Source organism: Myotis myotis, unplaced genomic scaffold (genome assembly GCF_014108235.1).
Source record: "Myotis myotis isolate mMyoMyo1 unplaced genomic scaffold, mMyoMyo1.p scaffold_m19_p_4, whole genome shotgun sequence".
NCBI classification, from domain to species: domain Eukaryota; kingdom Metazoa; phylum Chordata; class Mammalia; order Chiroptera; family Vespertilionidae; genus Myotis; species Myotis myotis.
In genome coordinates, this window is record NW_023416346.1 from 32,349,071 (window position 1) to 32,368,260 (window position 19,190).

Here is a 19,190-nt window from a genome sequence, read left to right on the forward strand (position 1 = left end):
ATCTTATCTTTTTCACCATTGTATCCCCAGCACTTAGCACAATGCCTGACACATAGTAGGTGCTTAATAAATATGTCTTGAATGAATGGTCTTGCCGCTAATGAGTAGAGCAAGAGACTGGAACCCCAGTCTCTATGACTCCAAAGCTCAAGCGTTTCACCATAAGATGGAATAGGGTGCAAGGGAATTAAGGGTGCTGGCAAAAGAACAGTGGGATGGAATAGACTGCTGGGCAGAGAAAATTGAAAGCAACTATAGATGATAGTGGGACTGAGAGAAAACTGGAAGGATAGAAAATTGTGACCAAAGAGTGGGATATCTGAGGTAGAAGTAGAGGATAAGAGATAACAACAAGATTCTGGATGTGACTTGGGAAAAGTATGAGCCAGGTTTGCAGGTCTTCAGTGAATGAGGAGGAATGGCTGGGAGGTGGCTGGATAACAGTGATTTGTAGGTATATAGGTAGTTGTCTCTCTGAGGGGGATGAGAATACAGAAATTTGGAAGCAGCAGCAGCCAACACCCCTCCTAGCCTTGTGATGGGAAGAGTGTGGGAGAAAGGAGCAGTCTTGTGAAGCAGCTAAGTTGTAGTGAGGGTTAGAAGTTGTACAAAGCGTCCTGTAAAAATGAATATGATGTAGGAGAGTTGACAAGGAAATCAGGGTTCAAAAGCACGAAACAAATAAGTCTGTTCCTGGTTTCTCATCTCCACAAATTGAGCAGGAACTTTGAGACTGTAGGGACTTGCTCTAAGGTTGGATGCTTAGGGAATAAGAGCCACCTGAAGAAACTGGGTACCAGAAACTGGTGCCAATGATTATCCAGAAATGGTTTCTTAAGGATTGATCAACTTAGGTCAAGAACTAATTCTTCCCATTGGGCCTGATGGCCGATAGGTACAGGGTTCCTTTTTGGAGCAATGAAATTGATCTGGAATTATAGTGGTGATGGTTGCACAGCCTTGTGAATATACTAAAAACCACTTTAAAATGGTGACTTTTATGTTAAGTGAATTATATCTCAATAAAAATGTTTTAAAGCTAATTTATCTTTATATCTTTTTGTGTGTCTATGTGTCTGCACCAGGTAGTACATCTAGATGTGAGAGGCAACATGGTGAAACTTAATGATGGCTCTCAAATAACCTATGAGAAGTGCTTGATTGCAACAGGTGAGTATTTCTGGAGATGACTTTCTTCTCTGATATATAGCTCATTCAAGTTCTAGTATAGAAGGTATTACTTAATCTTAAGAAAACCAAAACCCAGACTCTCTGAAGTGGGTATCTATATCTTACAGCTAACTATTGGCATCACATCAGCAGCATTTCTAGATTATCCTTGCCGTTCCTTCCCCAAAAGGCATGGACGTGTATTAAAGAGGATTGCTTTTTTTTTTTATCTCCCTGCTTAGCCCCTGCACTCTGCCTTGTACCCTGAAAGTGATATAGCCTTGTGGCTTCATTGCCCGTTCTAATCAGAAATCAAGAGAGGAGCCCAGCTGGCGTGGCTCAGTGGTTGAGCATCAGCCTTTGAACCAGGAGGTTGTGGTTCCTGGTCAGGGCACATGCCCAGGCTTGGGGCTGGCTTGATCCCAGATCCCTGTGTGGGGCATGCAGGAGGCAGCTGATCTATGATTCTCTCTCATCATTGACATTTCAATCTCTCCCTCTCCCTTTTTCTCTGAAATCAATAAAAATATATTTTAAAAAAGAAATCAAGAGAGGAGACCAAAGCAGTTGCTTTAACAAAAGTAGCTATGCTATCTGGTGAGAAACTAGTGGAGGAGAAAGGGGAAGCAAAAAGTTAGGCCTTGTGGCCATCTGCAAGGAGGGCGGGGCCCTTTGAAGAGATACTCTTAAATCCGCTTCTCAAAGGAAATGAATAAAAGCCTGCTGTGAGCGGAGTTACAATAACAAAGCCTCCTTTCCAGTTGTGCTGCTGTGGCACCAGCAGGAGCACACACATCACAGCACCACCTTTGTGGGGGATAGTGTGGGCTAGCTCCTGCTTGTTGGGCTAAAGCGTTTTCCTCTTATTTCCAGGAGGCACTCCAAGAACTCTGTCTGCCATTGATAGGGCTGGAGCAGAGGTGAAGAGTAGAACAACACTTTTCAGAAAGGTAATTGTCTGCTTTAGTGCTTTCGTTGTGTCAGTTTTGAAGAGGTAGCATAATCCTGTGGTCCCCAAGTACCCACCCAGGAACTGGGAGATTCTAGTTCTCTTTATGGCTCTTCTACTGACTGGTTATTTGGCCTTGAGCAAGTCACTTCCTCTCTTTGCACCTCAAATACCTCAGTCAAGTGTTTTAAGCTCCTAGGAGAAAAATACATTTGGTGTTTTTTTATTGCTTGCTATAGTTCCTTCCAGCAGCCCTTCCATAGTTGTTTTTTTTCCTGATGCATTTGAGTCATTGGAACTCCTTAGAGCTTCTTGGCATTTTTCATTGCAAGTTCAATAGTGGAGACTTTGGAGAGAAAGGTTCAGAGTACCTAAGTGAAGAAGACAAGGGGGTTTGCTTCTTATCACTGTGCTTTGCTTTATGAAAACTGCTGAAAATTTCCAGCCACTCCTATGGATATTTGAAAAGATTTGTACTGTCCTTGAAGTTCTGGGCAGAATAAGGTTTTTCAGCCTTTACACTACTGACATTTTAGGCTGATATTTGCTGTGAGGTGCTGTCCGTTGCATTGTAGGATGTTTATCAATGTCCCTGGACTCTACCCACTAGCGGAAAGCAGCACCTCCCCATCCCCAGTTGTGACAGCCAAAAGTATCTCCAGACATTGCCAAATGTCCCCTGGGGTGAAGGGGCAAAACTGCCCCCAGTTGACAACCACTTTTGTCAGATTGAGTGTGACACTGGAGAAAAAAATATACATCAATTACATGGACTATTCTGAAGTGTGACATATATATAGTTAAAGAACACTAACAAGCCCACATGGTGTGGTTCAGTGGTTTAACATCAACCCATGAACCAAGAGGTCACCCGTTGGATTCCAGCTCAGGGCACATGCCCAGTTGCGGGCTCCGTTTCCAGTAGGGGATGTGCCTAAGGCAGCCGATTGAAGTTTATCTCTCATTAATGTTTCTCTCTCTCTTTCCCTCTCCCTTCCTCTGTCTAAAAAAATCAATAAAAACATATTTAAAAAAATAAACTCATCTTCCAATTATAAAAAAAGAACACTAACAAGTATGTGACCTTGAGAAAGTCACCTATCCTCTTTGGGTTTTCCTATTCTGATCATTCAAATAAAGAACCGATAATTCAATAATAAAATTATCTTCTATCAAGCATTTTATATGGACACAGTTTTGTGTTAGCAAGTGCTTTATTTACATGTCATCTATTTTTTCTCATAAAATCAGCTGTTGTAGTTATTTTCTTCATTTTATAGTAGACTAGAGGCCCGGTGCACAGAAATTTGTGCACTTGGGTGGGGGTGTCCCTCAGCCTGGTCTGTGCCCTCTGGCAGTCTGGGACCCCTCGCGGGATGACCACCTGCTGGCTTAGGCCCGCTCCCCGGGGGGATTGGGCCTAAGCTGGCAGTCAGACATCCCTCTGGCAGCCCAGGAGCCCTCGAGGGATGTCCACTTGCCAGCGGGGAGCAGGCCTAAGCTGCAGTCGGACATCCTTAGCGCTGCTGAGGAGGCAGGAGAGGCTCCCACCACCACCACTGTACTGGCAGCCATCAGCCTGGCTTGTAGCCGAGCAGAGCTCCCCCTGTGGGAGCACACTGACCACCAGGGGGCAGCTCCTGCATTGAGCATCTGAAACCTGGTGGTGGTCAGTGTGTGTCATAGTGACCAGTCATTCCCAGTCATTCTGCTGTTAGGGTCAATTTGCATATTACCCTTTTATTATGTAGGATAGAGGCCTGGTGCATGGGTGGAGGCTGGCTGGTTTGCCCTGAAGGGTGTCCCGGATCAGGGTGGGGGTCCAGCTGGGGTGCCTGGCCAGCCTGGGTGAGGGGCTGATGGCTGTTTGCAGGCTTCCCACACCCCCTTTAGGGTGGGGGGTCCCCACTGGGGTTCCTGGCCAGTCTGGGTGAGGGGCTGAGGGCCATTTTCAGGCTGGCCAAACCCCCCCCCCAGCAACGGAAGCTCCCAGCCTCTCCTTTTTTTCTTTCTTTTTTTTTTTTATTCTGGGATTTATTTACCTTCTATAATTGAAACTTTGTAGCCTTGAGAGGAGCTCAGAGCCGGCCAGGGTGGGCGGGAGGGAAGCTTGACTTCCTCCAAGCCTCCTGCTCGCTCCAGCTCGGTGGCCATGGCCGGCTGAAAGCAGGTATCTGGGGTTTATTTACCTTCTATAATTGAAACTTTGTTGCTTTGAGTGGAGCTCAGAGCTGGCCACGGCAGGCGGGAAACTTGACTTCCTCCATTATTGGGCCAACCAAGTCTCCTGCTTGCTCCAGCTCCGTGACTGCCAGCTGTCATCTTGGTTGGGTTAATTTGCATACAGTTGCTCTGATTGGCTGGTGGGCGTGGCTTAAGGTGTAGTGAAGGTACGGTCAATTTGCTTGTTTGTCTTTTATTAGTGTAGATGTAACTGAAGCATAGAAGGGTGAGTGGCTTGGTGAGGTGACTTGGGCAATAAATGACTAAGTTAGATTTCAAACTCAGGCATTTCAGCTATAAAACCTATTTCTGGAAATATTGTTCCAGGCTTTATTTATATGAGAAGCCAATGCCCCCCATAAGCGGTATAATTCTTTGATATTAAAGATATTACAATAAGAACACTAATGCTAAAAAATAGCATATGGGCTATAATTGAGCCACTTTATACAAGGAGATTTTATGTGCAAATTACTGTTGTCAAAGATTTAGCAGAAAATATGTCCTGGTATTATCCTCTGCCCTTTGGGAAATCAATGAACTAAACTGGTGTGATCCTGCAGATTGGAGACTTTAGAACCTTAGAGAAGATTTCCCGGGAAGTCAAGTCGATTACGATTATCGGTGGGGGCTTCCTTGGTAGTGAACTCGCCTGTGCTCTTGGCAGAAAAGGTGAGTATTGGGGGTGACCTCAATTTTCTTCTCTGGTCTGATATCACATGACTAGTTCTGATGAGGGATCCTTTAGTGACCACAAAGCTGCCATTTGAGCAACCGAGCAGCAGTGCTTTCTTTCTTTTTTTTTTTTAAATTTCTTTATTGATTAAGTTACTAGTGGCCCGGTGCACGAAATTCGTGCACATTGAAAGGGAATTAATTAATTAATTAATCTGTGCTGGAGGGGCGACTGTTTCAGGAGTTCCGGGCTGGCAGGGCGACTGCTGGTGGTCGCAGTCACCCCGGATCTCCCGGCGGGAGTGCCGTTTGGGGGCGTGACTGATGGCTGACAGGCAGCAGTCGCCCTGCCAGTGCCGGATCTCCCGGTGGGAGGGCCTTTTGGGGGCATGACTGATGGCTGACGGGCAGCAGTCGCCCCACCAGTGCCGGATCTCCCGCAGGAGATCCGGGCTAGAGGGGTGACTGCTACGGGAGATCCGGGCTGGCGGGGAGACTGCTGGTGGTCGCAGTCGCCCCACCAGTCCAGATCTCCCGTCGGAAGGCGTGACTGATGGCTGACGGGCAGCAGTCGCCCCGCCAGCCCCGGATCACCCGGCGGGAGGGCCGGTTGGGGGCGTGACAGCTACCAGACCACCAGGGTCACGCCCGCCAGCCCTGGGTCGGGTCGCACAGGGGTCGCCTGCCATCCAGGTCACAGATAGCAGACCCGGATGGCGGCGGAGCAGGCAGAATGGCGCTGTCCCATCCTGCCTGCAGTATGCAAATTAGCCGCCGTCTTTGTTGGCGGTTAACCACCATCTTGGCTGGCAGTTAATTTGCATATCGCCCTGATTAGCCAATGGGAAGGGTAGCGGAGTGACACTAATTACCATGTTTCTCTTTTATTAGATAGGATTACATATGTGTCCTTATCCCCACATTACCCCACATTACCCCCATTCATGCCCTCCCCCCACCCCCCGGTGTCTGTGTCCATTGGTTAGGCTTATATGTATGCATACAAGTCCTTTGGTTGATCTCTCCCCCTTACTCCCACCCTCCCCTACCTTCCCTCTGAGGTTTGATGGTCTGATCGATGTTTCTCTGTCTCCGGGTCTGTTTTTGTTCATCAGTTTATGTTGTTCATTATATTCCCATAAATGAGTGAGATCATGTGATATTTATCTTTCTCTGACTGGCTTATTTCACTTAGCACAGTGCTCTCCAGTTCCATCCATGCTGTTGCTCTAGGAATATATCACAAGAAACTAGAAACACCAATTAGAAAGGATATATGCACCCCTATGTTCATAGCAGCACAATTCACCATAGCTAAGATTTGGAAGCAGCCTTAGTGCCCATCAGCAGATGAGTGGATTAAAAAACTGTGGTACATCTACACAATGGAATACTACACTGCGGTTAAAAAAAAAAAAAAAGAAGAAGAAGAAGAAGAAGAAGAAGAAGAAGAAGCAGTGCTTCCTTTCCTCTAGCTTCCAGGCCAAGATTCCTTAGAAATAAAATATTAAGCAAAGTGAGTTATTAAGATGGTAAGGGCAGTGTAAATTGCAGAAGTGTACATATCTTTGAACTGCTGCTCCCTGTAAAAGTCAAAAACTTCCTTCAGACACCTGGTGGTTCCCAACATGATATATCTGTGAGTTCTGTCTTGAAGGTTTCATGGCAACCATTTTTCTTAAGCTATGTGAAATCAGAGCATCTTTTCAGGGGGGTGCTCACTATTCAGAGGTCCCGAGGCACTTGTGTAAGCCTGAGGTGAGGTCTGGGTGCAAGTGCACTGAGTTGAGGGTATGTAGTCACATCCAGGGACAGCATTTCTGGCACCTGTTGTATTTTCTTTGTGAATGCCCTCGTGCCCCAGTGCCCCGCAAATGGGAGCTCTGGCCTGAGTCAGAACATTGTCCTTTCCATATTAAATGGCCACCTGCCTGTTGGTCCTTTACTTCTCTTCCAGTCTTAGGGCTGGCTTTTGCCTCCTGCTAAACCTACTCTTTTTCTTTTTCCCAGCTCAAGCCTCAGGCACCGAAGTGATTCAACTCTTCCCTGAGAAAGGAAATATGGGAAAGGTCCTCCCTGAATACCTCAGCAATTGGACCATGGAAAAAGTCAGACGAGGTAGAGGGACTCTTTCCATATGCTGCCACTCTTTCCTTTGATTCAGGCCTAATGCAATGTTTGCTTCTTCGGGAACCCCTTTGACATAAACCATATCACCAGGCAGATGAAATGTTTCCACCATTCTCCAGTCAGCCAAGTTCATGTAGATTCTGAATCTGATGCACCAAATTCCTGGAAGTGCTGAAAATGAACTACGAGTATAGGTTATGTGCGGCTCTCCAAGGCTGCCTGCATACTGATGATTACTAGTTTTGTGACATTGTGCCTCTCTCTAGTCAGTTTCCCTATTTTTTCATGAAATTGGTAAGCTCACCGGCTCAGCTTCAGGTCTTGTTTGCCTTCACAGAGGGCGTGAAGGTGCTGCCCAATGCCATTGTGCAATCAGTTGGAGTCAGCGGTGGCAGGTTACTCATCAAGCTGAAAGATGGCCGGAAGGTAAGGAGGGGAAGACACGCTGCCAGAAGACCTTCTAGCCCTTCCCTCCCCTTTCCTCATTCTTACTCCTTCATTTGATACCAGCAGATTAGTTTTCTTGGCAGCCACCACTAAACTGTCATGATTTTCTGAATGAACTGTCCATGCATTAAAATAAGAATGGTGAGAGCCAGAGTAAACACCTGTGACCCACTTTCCCATTGCCCCTTCCTATCACATCACAGATTTTTTGAGACCTGACTAGGGTGACAGATTTATCTTCAAGTGATATGGGATATGTGGACAGGGGGACTTTATGAAATAGAACTTAAAATATGTTTACCAGAGCCCAGCCAGCATGGCTCAGTAGTTGAGCATTGACCTATGAACCAGGAGGTCATTGTTCGATTCCTGGTCAGGGCACATGCCCGGGTTGTGGGTTTGATCCCCAGTTTGGGGCATGCAGGAGGTAGCCAATCAATGATTCTCTCATCATTGATGTTTTTATCTCTTTCTCTTTCTCCCTTCCTTTCATAAAAAATGTATATATATATAAAAAATCTGTTTACCAGAGGTAAGTTAACCAATGATTTTTTGTAAACCCCTAGTTCTTAATGACATCACATACAGTTGCTATGTCCATAGGCATACATGGAAACTGATAACCAAATTATTTCTCTTTTACCTCAGGTAGAAACTGACCACATAGTGGCTGCTGTGGGCTTAGAGCCCAATGTTGAGTTGGCTAAGACTGGTGGACTAGAAATAGACTCAGATTTTGGTGGCTTCCGGGTAAATGCAGAGCTCCAAGCACGCTCTAATATCTGGGTGGTAAGTATGCTACAGCAAGACCAGGCATGGTTCCTTGTCCCCAGCCTAGGAGCAAGTCTGCCTGGTGGGGTGCTAAAGCTCATTAGTAGGTTACCACAATAGGATTGGAGTATTTGGAGGCCAAGAGTAGAGAACAGATACTTATGAACTGCTTGCTTTATAAGAACAGGTATGGTCTCATGCTGCAAACTAGTGGAGAAGGAAATGAACAGTGTGCATACCTACAGAACTAGAGCTCTTCCGGTACTGTTGGCAGCAGCCATTGGTATCACCCTGGCAGGCGTGTGCATGGCTTTCAGAGTGATCTGCTGTTCCCTTTGCCTGAACATGAGTCCAGGGAATGGAGAATGAGGCAATTTGATGACATTCTCTAGAAAGGAATATTACTCCAATTTCATTTTTTTTTTGTCAGCACTATTTTTGGCTGTTTTTAAAAATCTGTTGTGGCACAAACAAGACTATAGTATGTAGGAACCATGAGGTAATTTCCCGTTGTTAGATCATTACAAATGTATTGTGTTTGATTATGAACTCTACAGCAGAGGACATAGGAACATTAAAAAGTGTTTTCCCTTCAAGCTTTTTTTTTTTAAAAAAAGATAAAGTATACTGTGTTTTTTTTTTAACTTGTTATAAAAGAAAAACACACTCAATGTGGAAGACAGACAAGTAGGAGAAAGGGAAAAATCACCTGCAGCAACCACTGTTTGTGTTTTATAGGTTTTGTTTGTTTGTTTATTATCCTTTTATTTTTTATTTTTTAATCTTTATTGTTGAAAGTATTACATATGTCCCCCTTTTTTCCCCATTGACCTCTTCTAGCCCATCCCCACCATGTATGTTTTTTTGTGTGTGTATATTTCCTTCCCTTCATTTCCTTGTGCATAGTTTTTTTGTCATAGATGGTCATGGCAGCATACTATTGTTATTTTGTATGTATATTTGTATTGTATATTTGTATTCTTCTAACATTTTAATGTATTTTCTATATTGCTTCAGATTCTGTAAACAGATTAATGACTACATAATATTCCATTAAGTGGATTTCATACTTTATTGCACTATTGTCCACGTGTAGGTTTTTAGGGAAGTCTTTGGGGGAATCTGAATAGCCACAAAGGTGAGCAAACATTAGAGAGTTCATATACAACCTGCTTTATGAAATTGTCCTCGTTTACCTCCAGCCAAGGGTTCTCCATCTGTGAAACACTGAGCTCACTTGATTTGTACCTCTCACATGGCACATTTCTTGTTTGCATTGTGAGGTGCAATGCTGTACCTTCCTCAACTAGGTTATATACTCCTTGTGGGCAAGGTCTCTGCCAGGTTTGTCTCAGCAACCCAGACAGTATAATGTTTTGTACAGAAGAAAGATTCCATAAATATTTGTTGAATGAATGAATGAATACCAAATAACAACAAAAAAAAAAATCTTCAAAAAGATTTCTAGGTAAGAGGCAGTCACATCTAAAAACTGGTTTCCACACATAGGAAAGAATATTCTGCAAATTGCGGTTATTAAATACTAGAAGCCCATTGCACGAAGATTCGCGCAATAGGCCTTCCTTCCCCTGGATGCTGGCACCGGTTTTCCTCCAGCACCCAGGACCCAGGCCTTTGGTTCGGCCGCAGCAGAGAAGCCAAGCCTCGAGGCTAGGCTTCTCCGCTGCGGCCACCAAGCCTCTTCTTCAGTCTTCAGTCTTCAGTCTTCACTCTGGCCGGAGCCTTCAGTCTTCGCTCCGCGCCTGTGTATGCAAATTAACCGCCATCTTTGTTGGGTTAATTTGCATAGTCACTCTGGCTGTTGGGTGTAGCGGAGTGACACAAATTTGCATGTTTCTCTTTTTTTAAAAAAAAAAATATATATTTTATTGATTTTTTACAGAGAGGAAGGGAGAGAGATAGAGAGTTAGAAACATCGATGAGAGAGAAACATCTATCAGCTGCCTCCTGCACATCTCCTACTGGGGATATGCCCGCAACCCAGGTACATGCTCTTGACTGGAATCGAACCTGGGACCTTTCAGTCCGCAGGCCGACGCTCTATCCACTGAGCCAAACCGGTTTCGGCGCATGTTTCTCTTTTATTAGTGTAGATTCTGCCTCTGTTAAGGGCAGAATGAGAAGAAATAGGTATGTGCTAGAGCATAGAAGGTTTAAGATAGCTTCATGGAAACATAGAATAGTTTTTAAAAGTGGAATTTCAGCTATTTTTAATAGTGTATATATGATTCTGGCTTGTAGATAGAACTATTAATTAGTTGATGTCACAAGCCTTTTGAACCCCAAAAGTTTATGTTCTGTCTTTAACTTGCTTTTTCTTTTTAATCATGTGCTCATGTAATGTATTTGTCTCCAAAGGCAGGAGATGCTGCATGCTTCTACGATATAAAATTGGGTAGGAGGCGGGTAGAGCACCATGATCATGCTGTTGTGAGCGGAAGATTGGCTGGAGAAAATATGACTGGAGCTGCTAAGCCATACTGGCATCAGTCAATGTTCTGGTAATAGTTCTGTGCCTTGACGACTCAACCGGTTAGAACACAGAATTAATGGAACCAGAGTTATGGTTTGGTTTCCTTGTGGGTCAGTTAGCTTTATATGGGGCGGGTTGGGGGGATTCCTTCTCATGTCCACACATTCTACTCCAGATCAGCCTTCTGGTAAAAGGGCCCCATTTGGCATAGCTTAGCCTATGTGAATGAATGGAGAGGGCATTTGCACTTCCTATTAAAATAGCTCAGAATTCAAACAATAGTAGGTGGTACAAAAGTGTACTGTTTAGGTATAGACAGCAGTATATTTTAATTTGTTCTTTGCTGCTAACCCTAATGAGCCTAACAGGCTGACAAAAAAGGCAGCCTACTCATCTGTAACCCTTAAGATAAAGAGTTCAAAGTCATATGTATATAGATAGTTCTCTGGGTAGCAAAAATTTACCAATGGACATTCCTGAATACTGGGGCAGTATTGTTTGGCACACTCTCATCCTGTTGATTTGAAAGATGCGATACTTAAGAAACTTCAAAGTTTCAGAAACCTCTAAGGGAAATTCTCAGCTGAGAGAATACATTTTAAGATGATCACACCCAGATTTCTGAGTGGGCAACAAAAACATAACAGATGGATTTCAGGGTCAATACATATAAGATAATGCAGTTAGGAAAAAAATAGTCCAGAGCTATACAATTATCAGCTAGGTCCCAGGAACAGAAAACAAGAAGTCATTGTAGACTGTTCCCTGAAGACACCAGTCCAATGAGCTGTGGCCAAGAAGATAACAAAATGTAGAGGACCAGAAACAGAACAGCTCAAGCACCCTAGATGATTACACACCATGGTGTCTGTGCTGCAAATATTCTGAAGTTCTAGCATATTAAGAATCATACAATGGTGATAGGGAAACTTTCCAAGAAGAACAGTTAAAATGACCAACTAGGTGAAGGAACCCCTTTATAGAAAGCATTCTGGCCTTGAAAAATGAAGGCAAAGATGGAAAACTGTCAGTTAATGAAACCATGAAATATTCCTGATTCCGAATTCCATAAATATGGATCACTCTTCAAAACTTCTAAAAGGCAGTCTTAGGATGAGTTAAAGAAAGGTAGTGAATAGTAAATGTGGGAACCCATCACTCCCCAAATGTGGTATGGGATAAAAGCCTGAGTAAATTGAAGAAAGTGTAGAATGTTGTGTGGATATGTGATAGTATAATGCAGTGATGGCGAACCTTTTGAGCTTGGCGTGTCAGCATTTTGAAAAACCCTAACCTAACTCTGGTGCCGTGTCACATATAGAAATTTTTTGATATTTGCAACCATAGTAAAACAAAGACTTATATTTTTGATATTTATTTTATATATTTAAATGCCATTTAACAAAGAAAAATCAACCAAAAAAATGTCATAGGTTCGCCATCACTGGTATAATGGCTTCTTAAGGAAAATAAAAGTTGCTTGGGAGAACCATGCTTTTTCACAATTGTTCCCAAGTGCCCTAGCAGGAGATAGATCAATTTGGCGTTTCTCTCATTGTCACACATAGCAAGTTCCTTGGTTGGCATAAAAGCATGGTGTCTCAGAGAAAATGTTCTACTGTGTCATTCTTTACAGTCCCATCACAGAGCAACCTCTTCTCTCTTCTTCCTTAGGAGTGATTTGGGCCCTGATGTTGGCTATGAAGCTATTGGTCTTGTGGACAGTAGTTTGCCCACAGTTGGTGTCTTTGCAAAAGCATCTGCACAAGATAACCCGAAATCTGCCACAGAGCAGTCAGGTAAGGACAGCCAACCACTTCTCTCAGCACGGCACAGTGGTTGAGCATTGACCTATGAACCAAGAGGTCACGGTTCCATTTTCGCTCAGGGCACATGCCCAGTAGGGGGCATGCAGAAGACAGCCAATCAATGATTCTCTCTCATCATTGATGTTTCTATCTCTCTTCCTCTCCCTTCCTCTCTGAAATCAATAAAAATATATTTAAAATAAATAAGCCAAACCCAAAGTCCTCACTCTTTAATGGTTTGAGATGGCAAAATTAGGTATCCTGGTCAATGCATAGGGGTAGATATTGTAGGTCTCCATCCTAGACTCTGGACAGTGGCTATCTCAGCTATTCTGTTGTTTAGTTTGTCTCTAGGGAATAGGAAGACCTGCCTGATAAAGGAAACCTAAACTTGTTAGCTGTTTTTTGTTTCATTTTTTGTTTTGTTTTTTTTGTTGTTGTTTAGGGCCTGCTATTCTCCATGAACCCTGGGTATGGGAACTGAGCTGAGTAGTTCTTGAGCTGCCTCTAATTCCATTTATCAGATCTTAATGACAGGTTTTCTTTAGATGGGAGGCAACTTTCTTGGAATGAATTTTTCTCCCCCACACATCTTTCATTAACTCCCAGGCTTATTCTCTCTCCCTTTCATGACCTTGGCTGAAATTATTTAATGTACATTTCCTCTTGTCAGAGGTGTTTCAAGGACAAGTTGCTCTTTTAAGAAGGAGAAAACAAAACATTATATGGATACTAGAGGCCTGATGCATGAAATTCTTGCACAGGTAGGGTCCCTAGGCCTGGCCAGAGATCAGGGCTGATCTGTGGGGTGACCAGCGGGGCGATTAGGAGGCCCCCACTTGCACCCACCCTGGCTGGCCTGGCACTGGCCCTGCCACTGCTGGTCTACTCCCTCTGTGGGGTGACCACCTGGGCGATGGGGGGGGGGCACTGGCACCTGCCATGGCTGGCCTGGCACCACCCACTCACAGGCCCCGCCCCCACCACCAACCAGTCGCTCTGCAGGTCATTCAGCCATTCGTTGATTTGCATATTAGGCTTTTATTATATAGGATGTAGGTCCTTTTTCTGTGTAATCCAAGTTGATTACATACACCCACTCCTTAATTCTGACCTCTGTTGGGAAGTGGATCCTGGAGAGGGGGCCCAAGGACTTCTCAGCTCCAGGTCACTACTCTGTCCACTGGTCAGTATTACTTGGAACCTGGTTATTCTCAGAAGACACGGTGCCCCCTCCCCATGCCGCCCTCTGTCCCACCCCACTCCCGCCAGGAGAAAACACCTCTACTGTGGTTTTCCCATATGGAAATGCCTTCTTCTTTGTCTAGACCAGTGATGGTGAACCTTTTAAGCTCGGCGTGTCAGCATTTTGAAAAACCCTAACTTAACTCTGGTGCCGTGTCACATATAGAAATTTTTTGATATTTGCAACCATAGTAAAACAAAGATTTATATTTTTGATATGTATTTTATATATTTAAATGTCATTTAAAAAAGAAAAATCAACCAAAAAAATGAGTTCACGTGTTGCCTCTGACACGCGTGTCATAGGTTCGCCATCACTGGTCTAGACTATCTTCCTAGTGGCACTGTACAATAGACCTTTTCACTCTAATAGCATCATCTGTCTCTGCTCTGTTCAATACATTAGCCACTAGCCACATGTGGCTGTTTAGCACTTGAAGTGTGGCTACTGCAAATGAACTGAATTTTACATTTTATATCATTTTAATTAAAATATTTAAAAACTTAATTAATTTTTAATGAGAATAGCTATATGTGGCTAGTGGCTACTGTACTGGACCATGCAACTCTAGAATGTTTCTCAGAGGACAAGAACAAGTCTTGTGCAATTTGAGAAATCCAGATGCCAGGAAATATCCATAGTATAAATTTAAAATGAGCCCAGCCGGCGTGGCTCTGTGGTTGAGCGTCAACCTATGACTCAGCAGGTCACAGTTTGATTCCAGGTCAGGGCACATGCCTGGGTTGCTGGCTCGATCCCCAGTGTGGGACATGCAGGAGGCAGCCGACCAATGATTCTTCTCTCATCATTGATGTTTCTATATTTCTCCCTTACTTTCTGAAATCAATAAAAAATATATTTAAATAAAATAAAATGAGATAGGAAGGGAGGGAAGTTTTGGGTCAGACTGATACAGTGCCCAGGAGCTGACAAAGAAGAGCTTTCATTGCCTTTGACAATGAAGAGGGGCTGAAAAAGGCCAATGTTTACTGAGAGGGCATAGAGAAATCATCTAAAGCAGCTTAAAGCAGGTGTCAAAAGAGACTTCTAGAATTTTCCAACCTCATAATAACTGTTTTGTTTCGGTTTGTTTGTTTGTTTGTTTGTTTTGGGGGTTGGCTACAGGGACTGGTATTCGATCAGAGAGTGAGACAGAGTCAGAGGCCGCAGAAATCCCTGTTCTTCCAAGCAACCCTGGGGTCCTCCAGGTCCCTGTCGAAGGGGAGGACTACGGGAAAGGTGTTATCTTCTACCTCAGGGACAAAGTGGTGGTGGGGATCGTGCTGTGGAACATCTTCAACCGAATGCCGATAGCAAGGAAGGTAAGTGACTTTCAGAGCTTCTAGAGCAGCAGTTCTCAACCTGTGGGTCGCGACCCCTTTGGGGGTCGAATGACCCTTTCACAGGGGTCGCCTAAGACCATCAGAAAACACATATATAATTACATATTGTTTTGTGATTAATCACTATGCTTTGATTATGTTCAATTTGTAATAATGAAAATACATCCTGCATATCAGATATTTACATAACGATTCATAACAGTAGCAAAATTACAGTTAGGAAGTAGCAACGAAAATAATTTTATGGTTGGGGGTCACCACAACATGAGGAACTGTAAAGGGTCACGGCATTAGGAAGGTTGAGAACCACTGTCCTAGAGGAAGATGGGAGGAGCAGCCGGAATACACTCCTGTGACTTCATCGGGTGCCCTGGTCAGGTACTGTTTGACCAGGCACCCAGGTCAGATTGTACCTGAGCAGAAAAGAGAGACAGCCTTGGCTCAGGAAGGTTTCTCTTTCACTCGGGATCTGGCTGGGTGGTCCCAGAGTTGGCACATGCTCATTTGGGGTTGGTAGAAAGCTGTTCCCACAACTCCCTCCCAGTGTGACTGGGGACTGGCCCAGGCTGCCCCATTGTACAGCCCGGCCAGATTGCACGTGGAGTGTTAGTGACCCACTGTTTCTCTCCCTCAGATCATTAAGGATGGTGAGCAACATGAAGATCTAAATGAAGTAGCTAAACTATTCAACATTCATGAAGACTGAAGCCCCCCAGTGGAATAAGCAAGCACTTTGCTGTCCCTGACAGCAGTTTGGATGACTAAAGGAGCATTTTTTTATTCCTCCGTGTGTATGAGTGTGAATGATCATGTCCCTTGTGAATATTTCAGCGATGTAGGCATATTCTTAATGTTCACATCACTAAATAAAACCTGATTCTTCTAAATTAAATTCTGCTTTCTTTGCAATGGAGTGGGTAGGTGAAGGGAGGAAAGCCATGCATATCAGAGAACAAGAAGATTGGAGCTACTACCAAGTGCATGACTTTTCTCAGCCTTGTATTCCCTGCTTCACACTCTAAACTTTGTTCCTCCAAACTTCTCTCTCGCCCCTCCAGACCTCTCTGTGTGCACCGGCTGTGGTCTGCCCACAGCATTTGACCCCTTTCCCCTCTGGGGAAAGTCCTAGTCTCTATGAAGACTTTCCTTGCTCAGCCAGTATGCTCAGTGGTTGAGCATCAACCTGTGAACCAGGAGGTCACAGTTTGATTCCCTGTCAGGGCACATGCCTGAGTTGCAGGCTCAATCCCCAGTGTGGGGCATGCAGGAGGCAGCCAATCAATGATTCTCTCTCATCATTGATATTTCTATCTCTCCCTCTCCCTTCCTCTCTGAAATCAATCAAATTATTTTTAAAAAGATTTTCCTGCCGAAACCGGTTTGGCTCAGTGGATAGAGCGTCGGCCTGCGGACTGAAAGGTCCCAGGTTCGATTCCTGTCAAGGGCATGTACCTGGGTTGCGGGCACATCCCCAGTAGGAGATGTGCAGGAGGCAGCTGATCGATGTTTCTCTCTCATCGATGTTTCTAACTATCTCTCTCCCTTCCTCTCTGTAAAAAATCAATAAAATATATTAAAAAAAAAAAGATATTCCTGACCCTTCTAAGCCTGTTCCTTTCTTATGTCTCCCTGCTGGTCTGCCACTTCCTGGAAGACAAAATCATGGCTTTAATATCTTGATCTTGGTTATATCTCCAGAGCTTAGCATAGAGTCTGGCTCACATAGGTATTTAGTAAATCACTGTTGAAAGAGTGAACACATAAACATATGGGATAGACTCTACCTGGAAAAACACCTGTATATACTACCACCGCCCTCCCAGAACTGCATTGGCCCTGTGGGGGATCAAGAAGGGAGGCAGAAAGGACATTTACTGCAAACAGAGACAAGGGTTCAGAGACCTGGTACTTCATGGTTAAACCTGGAGACTAACTCCTTGAGGGATCATGATCTCTTGACTCCTCAACCTACTCTCCCCCAAACTAGAAATATGCCCTCTCCTAACCCCTTTTATCTAAATAGGCTTATAGGCATACCTCACTTTATAGATGGTTTCCTGAGGATAGAAGTCAGAGTGTCCTAAGTCAATTCATTTTTTGCATTTCAATTTACTTTTAAAAATCAAATCTGCCCTAGCTAGTTTGGCTCAGTGGATAGAGCATTGGCCTGCGGAGTGAAGGGTCCCGGGTTTGATTCTGGTCAAGGGTACATACCTTGGTTGCAGGCTCAATCCATGGCCCTGGTTGAGGTGGGGGCGGGAGGCAACCAATCGATGTATCTCTCTCATATTGATGTTTCTCTATGTCTCGCCCCTTCCTTCCACTCTCAAAATCAATAGAAAACAATGTCCTCAGGTGAGGATTAACAAAACAAAAAAAAATCAAATTTTATTTAAATCAAGAGGAAATTTTTACCATTTTCCAGATTCCAGTGTGAATCTTTTTTAAAAAATATATTTGATTTCAGAAAGGAAGAGAGAAACATCAATGATGAGAGAGAATCATTGATTGGCTACCTCCTGCACGACCCACATTGGGAATCAAGCCCAAAACCTGGGCATATGCCCTGACCGGAATCGAACCAGGACCTCCTGGGTTCATAGATTGATACTCAACCACTGAGTCTTGCCAGCCAGGCCAATGTGAATCTTTTTGTAAAGAGAAAATTATGACCACTCTGGATTTTTTAAAATATTGAGTTTGTTTACAGGGAGTTGCAGCTACAATGAAACCCCCTTTGAACACTAGAATGGGCCAATGTCCACTTTATAAATAACTGCACTAGAACAATTTTTACTATATATATACACACACACAGGTTTGGTGAAATATAACCTGACACATGACATTTCCAAATCCATCAGTAGGAAACTCACCTAGTATCCTATGAGATAGGGCTCATTATCTATATTATAAAAACCCAGTGGTCCTAACACCATAACAGCCAACGACCAGCACGGGTGGGCGGGGCTGCAAGCGTGGAGAGGCAGCATGGATGGGTGGGGCCATGCGATTTTGCGCTCTGGGCTTCTAGTACAATAATAATTGTTGCTTACAAAGATGATGGTAGGACACTCTTAAGTTCCTGAAGTGTTTCACAAATCATTTAAAAAAAAAAATCAAGTTGTGATTTTACCTTGTTTTAGCATTATGTGTAATTTAGTGTAATTCTTTGACCATTGTGATCCTTATATGGAATGTCATAATTCAGTTTGTTAAATAAAATGATCTATCCATCTAATCAATGTTCATTGAGGGCCTACTCTGAGACAGGAGGATGTCAGAAGAGGAAAAGGAAGAAAAATGGCCACTTCTCTTAAGGAACTCCTGGTGTCAGTGAGGCAGGCAAACGTGAGCACAGAAGTATAATATAGTGACGTGTTCATAGAAAGACAAAGTACTGTGGACACACCAAAAATGGATATCAACCAGAGCATCCATCCTTGGTCAACAGCTGCTGCTAGATCACTTCCTAAAGCATCAGTCAGTTACGTCTCCCCTGGTTGAAGAACATAGTGACTCCCCATCACCAACCACATCAAGTTCAAAGTCTTCCATAGTGCTCCTGATCTCAGCCCATTTTGCCTTGTCCAGCCTCCTTTCCCATGACTTCATACACACCTGTGCATGCACACATACACATCTGGTTATCGCCACCTTTAAACTTTTGTTCATGCTCTTCACATCTGGAACACCATCCCTATTCCCTTTTACCTATCCAGATCCTGCTCATCTTTCAAGGCCCAAATGAAATCCCACTTTGGTGTCATCGTAATAGTTGGACTAGTGTCCGTGAATGATTTCATCTCTGAACTCCAATTGCACTTACTGCCTTTGAACTTGATTGTTCTTTAAGTCATTTTCTGCATTACTAGTGGCCACTGCCTAAAATTGATTGTAAGCTATCCCAGAGCAGAGACTTTTTCTCAAGACA

At 43.9% G+C, this 19,190-nt stretch overlaps 1 protein-coding gene across 3 annotated transcripts in view; it reads left to right on the forward strand.

Annotated features, from left to right (window-relative positions):
- AIFM1 (apoptosis inducing factor mitochondria associated 1) overlaps positions 1–16,148 on the forward strand; it is a 37,428-nt gene extending 21,280 nt beyond the window's left edge. For 2 of the 3 annotated variants that reach the window (XM_036305274.1, XM_036305273.1), the window contains exons 7-16: positions 1,086–1,170; positions 2,044–2,120; positions 4,906–5,014; positions 7,028–7,135; positions 7,485–7,573; positions 8,243–8,383; positions 10,745–10,887; positions 12,534–12,658; positions 15,039–15,235; positions 15,891–16,148. In XM_036305274.1, the coding sequence (XP_036161167.1) occupies positions 1,086–1,170; positions 2,044–2,120; positions 4,906–5,014; positions 7,028–7,135; positions 7,485–7,573; positions 8,243–8,383; positions 10,745–10,887; positions 12,534–12,658; positions 15,039–15,235; positions 15,891–15,962 (1,146 nt within the window). In that variant the 3' untranslated portion in view covers positions 15,963–16,148. The remainder of the gene's footprint in view (positions 1–1,085; positions 1,171–2,043; positions 2,121–4,905; positions 5,015–7,027; positions 7,136–7,484; positions 7,574–8,242; positions 8,384–10,744; positions 10,888–12,533; positions 12,659–15,038; positions 15,236–15,890) is intronic. The other variant, XM_036305276.1, reaches the window with a different exon arrangement.
- The last annotated feature ends 3,042 nt before the right edge of the window (positions 16,149–19,190 follow it).